This window comes from Oncorhynchus mykiss, chromosome 4, assembly GCF_013265735.2.
Source record: "Oncorhynchus mykiss isolate Arlee chromosome 4, USDA_OmykA_1.1, whole genome shotgun sequence".
NCBI classification, from domain to species: Eukaryota; Metazoa; Chordata; class Actinopteri; order Salmoniformes; family Salmonidae; genus Oncorhynchus; species Oncorhynchus mykiss.
The window spans coordinates 11,902,770-11,916,055 of NC_048568.1; the positions used below are offsets into that span (position 1 = coordinate 11,902,770).

General features: G+C 44.4%; 1 protein-coding gene across 8 annotated transcripts in view; it reads right to left on the reverse strand.

The window, feature by feature from the left end:
* Nucleotides 1–1,056: 1,056 nt before the first annotated feature.
* The window catches only part of LOC110522090 (filamin-A-interacting protein 1), a 46,688-nt gene continuing 34,458 nt past the window's right edge, over nt 1,057–13,286 (reverse strand). For 5 of the 8 annotated variants that reach the window (XM_021600185.2, XM_021600183.2, XM_021600190.2 and 2 more), the window contains 2 exons: nt 10,272–13,116; nt 8,391–9,112 (listed from right to left, as the gene is read on the reverse strand). In XM_021600185.2, the coding sequence (XP_021455860.2) occupies nt 8,912–9,112; nt 10,272–13,116 (3,046 nt within the window). In that variant the 3' untranslated portion in view covers nt 8,391–8,911. Of the gene's footprint in view, nt 1,261–2,299; nt 5,851–8,390; nt 9,113–9,959; nt 10,025–10,271; nt 13,117–13,286 lie in introns of those variants that run through there. The other 3 variants (XR_002473255.2, XM_021600186.2, XM_021600188.2) reach the window with 3 other exon arrangements.

The following is a 13,286-nucleotide window of genomic DNA, read 5'->3' on the forward strand; positions in this document are numbered from 1 at the left end:
GTCGTTAAGATGGTCCCAATATGTACAGTACCAGTCCAATGTTTGGACACCTACTCATTTCATTCCAGGGTTTTAACTTTATTTTTTACTCATTTCTACATTGTATAATAATAGCGAAGTCATAAACTATTAACACATATGGAATCATGTAGTAAACAAAGTTTCACTCTCAACCAGCTTCATGAGGTCACCTGGAAGGCATTTCAATTAACAGGTGTGCCTTTAGTTAACATGTGGAATTTCTATCCTTAATGCATTTGAGCCAATCAGTTGTGTTGTGACAAGGTTCGGGTGGTATACAGAATATAGTCCTAGAGAAATGACAGTCCATCATTATTTTAAGACATGAAGGTCAGTCAATACAGAACATTAAGAACTTCTCAAAAACTATCAAGCGCTACGATGAAGCTGCTTCCCTCCCAGAGTTCTCTGCTGCAGAGGAAAAGTTCATTAGAGTTACCAGCCTCAGAAATTGCAGGCCAGATAAATGCTTCAGAGTTCAAGTAACAGACACGCCAACATCAACTGTTCAGAGACTGATTCAGGCCTTCATGGTCAAATTGCTGTAAATAAACCACCATGAGAGGACACCAATAAGAAGAGACTTGGTTGGGCCAAGAAACACAAGCAATGGACATTAAACCGGTGGAAATCTGTCCTTTGGTCTGATGAGTCCAAATTTGAGATTTTTGGTTTGAACTGCCATGTCTATGTGAGACACAGAGTAGGTGACCGGATGATCTCCGCATGTGTGGTTCCTACTCGGAAGCATGGTGGAGGCGGTGTGATGGTGCTTTGGTGGGGACACTGCCTTGCATTCTACATAAATCACACTTAACCAGCATGACTACTACAGCGAATCGCCATCCCATCTGGTTTGCACCTAGTCCCACTATCATTTGTTTTTCAACAGGACAATGACCCAACACACCTCCAGGCTGTGTAAGGGCTATTTGACCAAGGAGAGCAATGGAGTGCTGCATCAGATAACCTGGCCTCCACAAATCACCCGACCTCAACCCAATTGAGATGGTTTGGGATGAGTTGGACCGCAGAGTGAAGGAAAAGCAGCGAACAAGTGCTCAGCATATGTTGGAAGAGTGCGTGCAACCTGTCATCAAGGCAAAGGGTGGCTACTTTGAAGAATCTAAAATTGAGTTGTCACAACCTGGCGACAAAGGGAGTCCATACATTGGCAGTTAAGGAGTAACAAAAATATTTATTAAATAATTAAGTATAAAACTACAAAGGAAAACTAACCTGTGAAGTATGAGAGTAGGCATGTGAGGGGTGTAATGAAGATGCATGGATGAAGGTAAAATGTGTGTAAGTGTTAAAGGGTGCACCTAATCAAAAAACATAATCAAGCAGATCAAAACAAAATGGTGCTTGTGGAGAGAGAGAGAGCCAGGACTGGGCACCAGGAACTTATCTCCTAGTTGATCCCAAACCCAGTTGAAACTTGTCACCTTAATGACCCAATCAGCAAATAAAAGCACAAACACAGTAGGCAGGGAGAGCGAGAGCACTAACAACAACCCAAAAAGAAAACCACACATATACAACAGATCAAAAACCATAACTAAAAGGTTCAGACAAATACTATACAAACCATAGAGGCCCACCGGATGCCCATGACAACAATCCGTGGGAGTGGGTAACAGTCAGGTTGTGTCACACTAACCTTCCAGTAGTCAGTGCAAAATCTAAGAGAACCATCTGGCTTGCTCACCAAGAGACACAGGGAGGCCCAACTGAAGAATGATGGTACAGCGATATTATTAACTAGCATGTATTTAAGTAACATAGCTTTTCCAATGAGACATGACACAAACGTTGTTTAATAGGGACAGCATCCCCAACATCAATATCGTGCACTGCCAAATGTGTACGAGGTGTCAGCAAACAGACTGAAAATCAGTGATCAAATCAGTTAACGCTGCTTGACAATAAGGCAGGTGACCCAACAATTCCACCAAAAGAACAGAACTAACCACGTCAGTTTTAGCACAGTTATGATTTAGTCAATTCTGAAGACAAACCAGTATAATAGTGCTTAAGCAAATTGACATGGCAGAGCAGATTCGCCTTTCTGCGCTCAGGGGTAGCAATCAGATTGTGGTTCGGCAATTGTTCGATCTGAACTGTGTATGGGCCTCTGAATTTGGCCTGAAAAGGAAAACCGATAACGGGCAGCAGGGCCAGAACCTGGTCCCCTAGACTAAATAAATAGTCGCAGCGCAACTCACCAGTCAAACAACCTTTTTTCCCCCTTCACCTGAAAGGATGCCAGTTTTTCTTTAGCTATTTCACAAGCCATGTACAACCTGTGTCAGAAACCATTAACATGACAAATTTGGGGGACGCTCAACCACCATCCAATCCTCCTTTATTACAGCAAGGGGACCACGCACAGTATGACCAAAAACAGGGTCATTAGGACTGAACCCTGTGCCCTCGTGATACTTCTAACAGTGAGCAGCAACCAGGGTAACCCCTCATCCCAGTCACGTTCTAATTCAGTGCAGTACTCACGTGACAGCGACTTCAAAGTCTGATAAACGCTCAAGGGCCCCTTGACTCTGCGCATGAAAAGCACTGGCCTGATTATGTTTTATATGCATTTGTTGCAAGACTTGTGCAAATATGTGCGAAGTCAAGTTGGAACCATGATCGCTCTGAATCACCTTAACTATTCCAAAAAAATTGAGGTGAACTGTGACAAAGCCTTCACAACAGACATAGTGGATAGGCTGCAGGATATCTTGTAGCCTGACAAATCAGTTCACATGTAGGTGCTACCAGCTTTAGAACAGGGTAAGGGTCCAACACCATCAATAATCAAATGCTCAAATGGCTGGCCTGTAACAGGAATAGGTTGTATGTTGCGGGACTGGCCTTAAAATCTGATTAGGCTTCCCAGTCAGCTGAAAAACATGGCATATTTAGATGTTTAAAGAAAGACATTTCCGATTACAAGGCCAATAAAAATGACCCAAAACTCAATCATAAGTTTTACTAACCTCTAAGTGACCAGAAACTTCATGAGAAGTTCTCAAAATTTGATCTCGAAGCTTAGAAGGAACCACAATCTATAACTTTTGCTGTGAGGTGTCCATTTCCTCACCAACAACTGATCTTGAATGTAGTACCCCTAGGCAGCACTACTTAAACGATTATCAAACTGTTCAGCTATGTGTTGTGTAAGTTCCGTTTTGACCCTAGTGTCAGCACAGCTCATAGCACGAGTCACAGCGCATGCAGAGAATACCTCCGGGAATCTCTGTAGGTTAAGCGGGTTATGAGAAACCACCAGAGGAGATGCGTCACACCAGACACTACAACCGGCTAAGTTGTTACCCAAATCACATGAACACAAGTCAACGGGCAGAAAGGGACCCACCCCAAGGGAAACATCACCTTGCATTAGGTCAGATATAAGTTTGACTTTATGCAAGGGTACAGACAATAGTATTCAAAGCTATCCCTTGAATCAGGACACTGGTTCCTGTATCCATCTCCAGAGAATAAGGCAGAACAGACTCCAAAACAAACGATTCAGAGGCACCCGTGTCTCGCAGAATCTCTACTGGCACGTCACTTCCCAATAGTGAAACATAACCCTCTGACAAATGGCGTATAATAAATACTTAAAGACTTGGACAATTATTGAGCAACAGGATTAGCACGAACAGGCTCAGCTAACGCAACAGGTTTTACATTTGTGCTGGCCAATCTGCTGACCTTTTTTTTTTTTTACCAAGGACAGGATATTAGCTCTTCCAGTGGCCTTTACCATAATAATTACAGTTATTACTAACATCATTCTGTCCACATGCAACACGTTCCGATCTAAATGGAAATGCGTCATTACCAGAACCAAAGGAATTTGCTGTACGAAATCCACTTGAACTGTTCCTCTGGGGAACAGCCTTTGGGGGTCAGTACGTACGCATTTGCCAAAACAGCAGCTTCAGTCCGTACTTTATGTTCATTTATATAGGTAGCAAGACGATAAGGGACAGACTAAATTGTTTGAGGACAACCAGCTTGTACAAAGCTTCAAAACTAGTAGACCAAAGATTGAATTGAGTTAACAAATCCTGTGAAAACTCAACATGGGACTGTTTTTTCACCTTTCTTCAACGTTCTGAAACGCTGTCAATACACTTCAGGGACCAACTCATAAAACTGCTGTCCTGCATACTTAACCTTTAAGTAATCATCGCTATCTGTAGCGCTAAGAGATGAGTGAGCCCTACTGGTCAAAACACTGTAGCGTCATCCTCAAAAGAAAATTCACCTGAAAGCTTGCCTCCTCTGACAAGTTCTAACCGTTGATGTTGCAACCGCAGTTTAGCTTGCTCTGTATCCTGCTTCAACCTTTCAAATCAAGTTATTTTTGCTGTTTAAACCATTCCAGATCTTTGTCATGATTTAGCTGCAATAAAGGGAACTTGTTTTTCTGCTCAAATGTCAAACCAGCACTAGACGCAATTGGTACAGCCAAGACAGCTGGTTCACTCAATTCTGCCTTGAAAATACCAGCTGAAAGCAAATTAGCTGACAGAATAGACCTTACTGGATCCTTGAGACATTTGTCACTGAGCTCATAATACTCACTCAACTTCAAAAGCTGTTCCTTCGTAAACTGCATAAGCAACTCCTCAGAAGGAACACGGGACAAAATCCGCAATAGAAGCCATAATGCTACTACCAAATGAACAGATTAGTACATAGGTATTGATGCACTAGAGCCCGCTGGCACGAAGGAGGAACCAGCTTGCTAGTAACCAACCACAGATGTACTCCAGAGACAACTGCTTTAACCTCTGTGACCACACAAAAAGAACAAACGACACAACTTGCCCCCAGTGTGAACACACCGCTATATCTAACAGGGGGAAAGACCATATCTCTGGGCAATGAGTTATGTCTGCCTCAACTTCTCACCGTCATACATTGCAAAGACAACTCACCTCCATAATCCGATAACCCAACAAGGAACAGAACAAAGTGTCTCTAGACAATACAGGACAAAGAGACTTCATGGTCTTCTCTCCACCAAACTAACCTGTGAAGTATGAGAGTAGGCATGTGAGGGGTGTAATGAAGATGCATGGATGAAGGTAAAATGTGTGTAAGTGTTAAAGGGTGCACCTAATCAAAAAACATAATCAAGCAGATCAAAACAAAATGGTGCTTGTGGAGAGAGAGAGCCAGGACTGGGCACCAGGAACTTATCTCCTAGTTGAACCCAAACCCAGTTGAAACGTGTCACCTTAATGACCAATCAGCTCCACCTGTCCCCAATCTGCAAGTAAAAGCACAAACACAGAGGAGGCAGGGAGAGTGTAACAGTTGTGTAACACTTTTGATGTCTTCACTATTATTCTACAATGTAGAAAATTGTAAAATAAAATAAAGAAAAACCCTTGAACGAGTAGGTGTTTCCAAACTTTTGACTGGTACGGTATGCATCTGTCCTCTCACACAAACCTCTGCAGCGTTAGCTCGGGTCAAGGGCGTCACGTGCGGCTTGAGTCTTCAAGACTTCCATTGAAGAACGCTCAAGCCGCACGTAACAGCCTATTACTATTCGAAAGCCCACAGAATTGAGAAGAGAGCCTTGTTAGGTGCCCTGAGGTTAGAAATAATCTCCATGACAGTCTGCATGCGGAGTTCTGACTGTTTTCCGATGGTCGTCGTCTGTTGGCTTGGCCCTATGGTTGCGGTGGCACACTGTAAGAGTAGAGTAGGGATGCAGGGCACTTGTCATAGGTGAAGGAAGGAGTTCCACATTACAGTCTCATCATCTGGGCTCAACTATCACATGGTGCACAATATTTCCTGTGGGGACAAGAAATCAATAAAAGGACCATGAGTGATACTGTGCCATTGCATCCTCACTCAGACCAACCAATGAAGACATGAGGGTCATTATTCAAATAGAGGTAAGAGTTACGTCCCAAATTGCAACCTATTCCCTATATACAGTGGTGTACAACTTTTGACCAAGGCCCATAGGTTTTCGGTCAAAAGTAGTGCACTATATAGGGAATAGGGTGCCATTTGGGATGCAACGACAATAATGAGTTTGTCGATCAACCAATATAATTATTTAGAGCATTGTTTAGCTTTGTTTTTTTATAACACATTTTATAAACATGACTGATTTTTGTATGTGCAAAATTAGATTCATCCACACTTTGATCCACCAAAATCTGTCACTCAAACAACCCCAGGGGAGTGAAGGCAGCCGACCATTTGCAGGATCAGGATGCAGTTGAGTGAAAGTGGAATTCACTTGTGAATCTGTGTTTCAGCTATCTCATGTTTACTGTCCCTGGCCTGGTTTCCAGATGCTTCTCTTCGGAGGGAGACCCTACATGAACCCAACACCACCTTCTCTTCTCTGTGTTTTGGTGTCCCAAATGGCACCCTATTCCCTATGTGGGGCACTTCTTTTGACCAGAGCCTTATGTGCCCTGGTCAAAAGTAGTGCACTATATAGGGAATAGGGTGCCATTTGGGACACCACCACAGAGAAGGTGGAGCTGGGTCTGGTACCCATCACCCTCCATCTGTAGTTGGCTCTACAGAATATTCAGGAATGCCCTCCCATGCACCATGACATAAGCAAGTTATTTTGCTTCCTGCCTCATTTCACTTATGTAAACCTTTGTTCATCCGCTCATTAGGATAGTAAGATGTGTTCCCATGGGAGTGGTAGGCTGTGGTTTGTATTATCGGTTTAGAGAGTGGAAGGCTGCTTGTTAAAAATAAGTATTTCTTAATTGCTCTAGTCTAGAGGGTGTTTAATCAAGTGGTGCATGGCTATGAGATCCAGACCTGTGACCTGCTTTCCCTCAGCGCTTCCTTTTCACATCCTTGTTTAATTAGTTTTTGGAACAGGAGCCATTTGGAGGAAAAACTGTAGGCCTCAATGGTCGCTAGCCAAATGTAGTGGACCTTACTGTAAGTCCATAGTCAAGGTAAATGTAGACTTCATGAATCATTTACCATAGAAACGACATTACATCTAGTGATCAGAAAGACTGCTCAGTTATTTTTGACTCTCCAATTTCAGATAAAGCTGTCTGTTGTCCAGGTGAGGGAGCTATAGTCCAACATCAGAACATATCTTAAGCCAGCAGAACTATCTGCGTCGACTGGGCTGCAGTGGAGAGGGACAAAAGCTTTTAAGTTCCTCATTGTGCACGTCAGAGGAGCTGACATGGACCAATCTCACTGACACCATGGTGTAAAAGGCACAACTCCCCCCTCCTCCTTCAACCTCCGGCATGGAGCCTCAGATCCTCAAGAAGTTCCACAGCTGCACCATCGGGAGCATCTTGACAGGCTGCGTCACCGCTTGGTATGGCAACTGCACTGCCCTCAACCACAAGGCTCTACAGAAGTTGGTGTGGATAGCCAAATACATCATTGGGGGCGAGCTCCCTGCAGGACATTCACCTCCCTTGACCAAGGCCCTTCTCCCCCCAATTGCTCAGTTTGGCTGGGCGGCCTGCTCTAGGAAGAGGGTCTTGGTGGTTCAAAACTTCTTCCATTTAAGAAAGATGGAGGGCACTGGTCTTGAAGACTTTTAGTGCTGCAGACATTTTTAGGTACCCTTCCCCAGATCAGTGTCTTGACATGACCAAAAGTGTCTCCTCCCCTTCATCTACACTGATTTGAAGTGCATTTAGTGACATCAATAAGGGATCATAGCTTTCACCTGGTCAGTCTGTCATGGAAAGAGCAGGTGTCCTTAATGTGTTGTACACTCAGTGTAGATAATAGGTTGCCATTTGGGATGCAGTCACTGAGTAAAGTTCAATGACTCAACAAGGAAAAGCCTCTCCCATTAGCACCGCTGCATGATTCCGCAATCAACAAACGGTTTGAAGTACAGTGTCACTTTACTGTCATTGCAGGTCACTTTTGTTTTTAATTGTATTTGCTCGTTAGGTAATCAAACCTTTGATATGTGATGGATTTTATGTACTTCCACAGACTGTGGCTCTGCAGCTGTGAACTATGTGGAAGCCTTTACATTAGTAAATGAAAGCCTACTCCAAAATATCAGGTATGAAAAGTCTAGTTCACATTTTTATTCTGATTAACTATTTCATTCCTTTTGTATGGATATACAGTACTAGTATTAGGAACAAGCAAGACTACAGATTAGGCTTTTGTTTCTTTTGCTTAGTATGCCAAACATGCAGTAAGCAATTTTATAGATGTAGGACTCTACAAAGCAGGATGGATAAAGCACTATGGAAGTTTCCATGATTGTTACTCGCCTGCATTCACTAAATTCTTTGTTTAGTGAACATCAAGAAGATTTTGCATTGTCATTTCTCCACATGAATAACAAACAAACAGTGTCATACTTTATTCCAAATAATGTTTATTCATTTTTAAATTTGGTGCCACAAATTAGTGACATTGATGACAACCTAAATGTATTTTATATGCAAAACCCATTAGAGCGACCGTATTCGGAAACCTCCATAAGAAATTGTGAAATAAACAAGAATATTAACATGAATTATGAAATATCAACAACTCAGTGTGACAACAACCCAGGTGAGGGATTAGTAACATGTCAATCAAAACAAAAAGCATTTCAACATGGATATAAAAATATTTTTTTGGAAAACATTCATAATTACAATACAATTTCAATGCTTTTTACCCCAATGTTTAAAAATGAGGAAAGGGACATGTCTGATATAGCTATAGCTGTAGCTGTGTTCCTGTTTGTATCTGAGCAGATTAAGGTGCCTGCAACACCTATCCTATTCTATATGTTTTTGGCTGGCAACAGACTGGTCAGAATTGAATGATGGGTGACTGAGTCCATAGACAGATAGCGGGGCCACATTTCCATGGCAACGTGTGGCCCTCAGCACTTCCCTCCCCCTGTGGAGGTAGAGCTGCAGACTGTCGACCTCCTCAGTTCAATTTTCATTGACTGGCACTCGGCTCGTGACTCTAACCGTGTCACAGTAGAGACACCTGTCACAACAGCCTTGCCTGTTTTCATACCTTTTGACATAGGGATTCGTGTGGCTGCGGCACGAGTTGACTGCACATCCGCCCCGGGCTGTAATGAATCACACAACATAAGACACAAGTGCAGAAAGAAAAGTTTTTTTTAAAGTATTATCATAAACTAGCACAAAAAAAAAATGATTTACTTAGTGTACATTTGGTGAAAGCTTGCCATCCTGAATTTGTTATAAAATTGTGTCACATGCACCGAATTTAACAGGTGTGGACCTTACCATGAAATGCTTTCTTACAAGCCCTTAATTAACCAACAATGCAGTTCAAGAAAGAGTTTATAAAATATTTACTAAATAAACGGAAGTAAAAAATAAACATATATAAAAAAGTTAACTTGTTAGAACAGTGGTGCAGAATTACATGTAAATTAAAGAAATCAATTTACACAGGTTCAAGAGGGATGACAAGAGTTGGCCATATTGGATATCGATTGTGATTAGAATTAAAGTGCTGCATTTCTTATCCTTCAAAAAGGTTCCATCCATACAGAGCCTCTTTAAATCTAGCTGTATGAAAAACCACAATGTTACCATAGCTCACCTTTAACCCTTCACAGCATTAAGAAAGAGCATTTCAAAGCTAGCGTCACAAAAATTATTTACATGGAGTTAACAGAACTTGGGAGAGGAGATTATACATTAACAGTATGCTGTTCATATTGCTGATGTGCGGGTCAGCCCACTTTAGAAGTCAAACATCCAAATTGGTCATCACTGGTCCATTTTCAGTTAAAAGGGAGGAACATGTCAGTTTGTGCCAGTAGAAACAGGTGTCAACACAAGACCCTTTGAGAGGGGCCTTTTTAAGGTGGGGATATGCGTGTCAATTCATTCCAGTGTTAGTATTGGTCATCGGTAAAAGGAGTACATTTGATTTTGGTATACCTGGAAAGAGTGCTATCTAGGGAGCAGACACCACCTGATATCATTTTGAAACATTTCAGAAGCAACTGAAATATAAGAGATTGGATATCATTTAGATGGTTTGTCTGAAAAGAAAGTCACGTAATTGAAAAACTATTACTAACAACAATATAGAATGTATTCAGCATACCAGCTGAAAATGGTTACATAAAATATACAATACAAAGCTTTTCTGTTAGTGAGACAGCCGATGTTCATATCATCATAAAAGGGAGAGGGAGAGCTGAACGGCAGAAAGAACTTATGTAAATATACTAGATTTTGACTACTCACCACAGACTGAGTTGGCCTGGTCGGTGCCAAGGTGATGGGGGTGATGGTGATGCTGCTGGTCAATTTGTTGGGGGTGGTCTTCCCAGGAGCGGTGGTGATGTTGTTGGGGTGACGCGGGGAGCGCAGCACCGTACCTGGGGGTGCCTCCTTGCTCTCTGTGCTCACACTAAGGGGCCTGACCGTCACTGTGGGGCTGCTACTGCTGACGTCTGACGGCCTCTTGAACTGAGGTCCCAGGTGGATGTGGATCTTGTTGTCCTCCGTGGTGGTGATTATGCTGGCGTTGGAGTTGTATTTTCTGACGGGCATAGGCAATGCCTGCTTCTCTGGGGTCACTTTGAACACAGCCCGGCCCATGGTGCTCATGTCATGGGGCTCTGGGGATGCGGAGGCAAAGGCCTCCGTCACAGGAGTGGTGCTCACTGTAATGATGGAGACGGGGGAGAGGGGTCTGTTCGAGTCTGAGTAGGAGGGGCCCTTACTCCTATCTGGGGACTTGGCCCTGGAGATGGTGGTAATGGTGACTGGAGACTTGCACCGCTCAGGCCCCCCCATTACGCCCTCACCCGGCTTGCTCTTTGAGAACACGGTAGTGGGCTTGGGAACAATGGTGATGCGAGGCCTCTGCAGGCCCAATGTGGGGATGATGGTGGCGCTGGAGAAGAAGTCCTCAGCACGAGGGCCAGTGATCTCCAAAGTGGCAGTGCTGTTCTCGTGATCGGGGGTTACTCGAATATGCAACGGCTGGCCTGGCTTTTGTGACATGGACAGCTCTGGTGGACGAGGGGAAGAATCCCCGTTGTCCTGAGGGTTTGGGGTCTTCTCTGGGGTGGTCTGAGTGATCGTCACTGCATCCTTCTTCTTCATCCAGGGGATCCATGATTTTCTCATGCCCAGCTCGGTGGTTGCTGGGGGGTAGCGCTCCAGCACAGTTACAGGCTTTTTCAGACCCCTTTGCCTCAGGTTGCTCATGATATGGTTCTCCTCCAGGACAGATTTCCTGATGAACACTGCAGGTGTGTCCTCCTCGGCAGGTTCACTGACCACCACGTCTGTCTGGACTGCGGTGGAAGTGACAGGGACATCAACTATCCTCCTTCCGTTCATACTGGGACGCAAGGCGCGGCTGTAGCGCTTGGTGACCTCCAGCTCTTTGGTGAGGTTGATCACTTCCTGGCTCAAGCCCTTCTTCTTATCCTCCTCCTCCAGGAATCTCTGCTGGAGTAGGGAGTAGTCCACTTGCAGCTGGGAGAGCTGGTCCTCCTTGTTCATCAGCTCGTGGATCTTCTCTTTGAGGGCCTGGACATCTGCCTGCAGGTCTCTGGTCTTTGCCTCCTCCATCTTGCAGCGCATCCTCAGCTCAGCCTCCTGGCCCACCGCCTCTCCCTTCTCTATGGCTTTGTTCCTGGCAGTCTGACTCTTCATTTCCTCCAGCAGCTGAGAGAGGGCATTGGCCTTGTCCTGCTCCATTCGAAACTTCTTCTCCAGTAAGTCGTACTCGTCCTCTGTCTTCATCAGGTCACCTTCCACCACCTCAAGCTGTTTGAGGCGGTTTTTTAGCCTTTCAATTTCCTGCGTTAGCTCCTTGAATTTGTTTTCCTCGTCTGGGGGTCTCTTGCTGTCCTTATTGGCTCTGATTTTTAACAATACCTTTTCTGCCTCCTCTAGCCCATCCATTCGTTTTTTCATTACACCGACCTTGGAGCTAAGATCCCTGCACTTTTCCTCTTCACTTGCTAGTTTACTTTTCAGTTCATCTTTCTCTTTAGTAAGAGATGTCACTTTTACCTCCATTTCTGATTTCAGTCTGAGGAGCTTTTTGCTCTCCTCAATCAACTTTTCTGTGACCTCCATAACTTTACTCTGCTCAGTTTTGAACATTTTATTTAAATCATCGCTCTTTTGCTCCTCCTGTTTTATTCTCTCAGTCATGTTCCTTCTCTCATCCACTAGTATCACTGTAAATGACTTCAGCTTCATCAGGTCATCCTTTAGGCCCATCTCTGCCTTCTCAAATCTCAACTCCGAGTTCTCCAGTTCTTTCACACGGTTTTTCACCATGTCCAGCTCACCAACCAGGTCCTTTGCCAGTCCTTTCTCTCTTTCTAGATTAATATGAAGTGTTGCACACTCTGATTTGCTCGTGTTGAAAGCCCTCTCCAGTTTCTCCAGATCCACCATTCTCTTCTGCAGTTTCTCCACCTCCAGCCTCAGCTCCCGGCCGGTGGTCTCCTCGTCCTGCAGCCTTTTCCTTAACTCTCTGGCTTGGCTCTCCGTCTTGGTGATCTCCTCATCCTTGCCCTCCATCTCCAGGACTCTCTTGCGCAGGGTCTCCAGTTCCGCCATGAGGCTGGAGTTCCCACACTCCCCCTTGCTGATCTTGTCCCGTAGCTCGAGGAGGTCCTCCTCTGACTTCTGTAGTGCCTTGTTGTTCTCCTCCAGCTCCTCGATCCTGTGGGCCAGGCCTGACAGCTTCAGGCGGAGCTGACGGCTCTGGGACTCCTGGTTGGCCAGCTTGGCAGTCATCTCCTCATGCTCCTGGGTGAACTTGGCAGCTTTGCACTCCAGCTCCGCCTCTAGCCTGAGGACCTTCTGGCCGTCTTCCTTGGCAGTGCCGCGTACAGCGGCCAGACGCTGTTCTCGCTCCTGGAGCTTGCTGCTGAGGTCCTGGACCTTCTGGCTCTGCTGGTCGATCTGCTCAATGTGGAGCTGCCGCTCATCCACCAGCATCAGGGCAAAGGACTTGAGTTTGACCAGCTCCTCACGGACCTTCTCTAGCCTCCTGCTGTGATCTTTGTCTTTACGAGCCTGGTACGCCTTCTCCTGCTCTAGCAGCCTCTTTAATCTGGGAGAGAGCGAGAAGAGGGGAGGGGGAGAAAGTGACAGACAGAGAACGATGAAGTGTGATTGAGAATTTACATTTCAATTTGATGTTTCACCTGATGATGATATTATTATTATTATTATTATTATTATTATTATTATTATTATTATTATTATTATTATTATTATTAT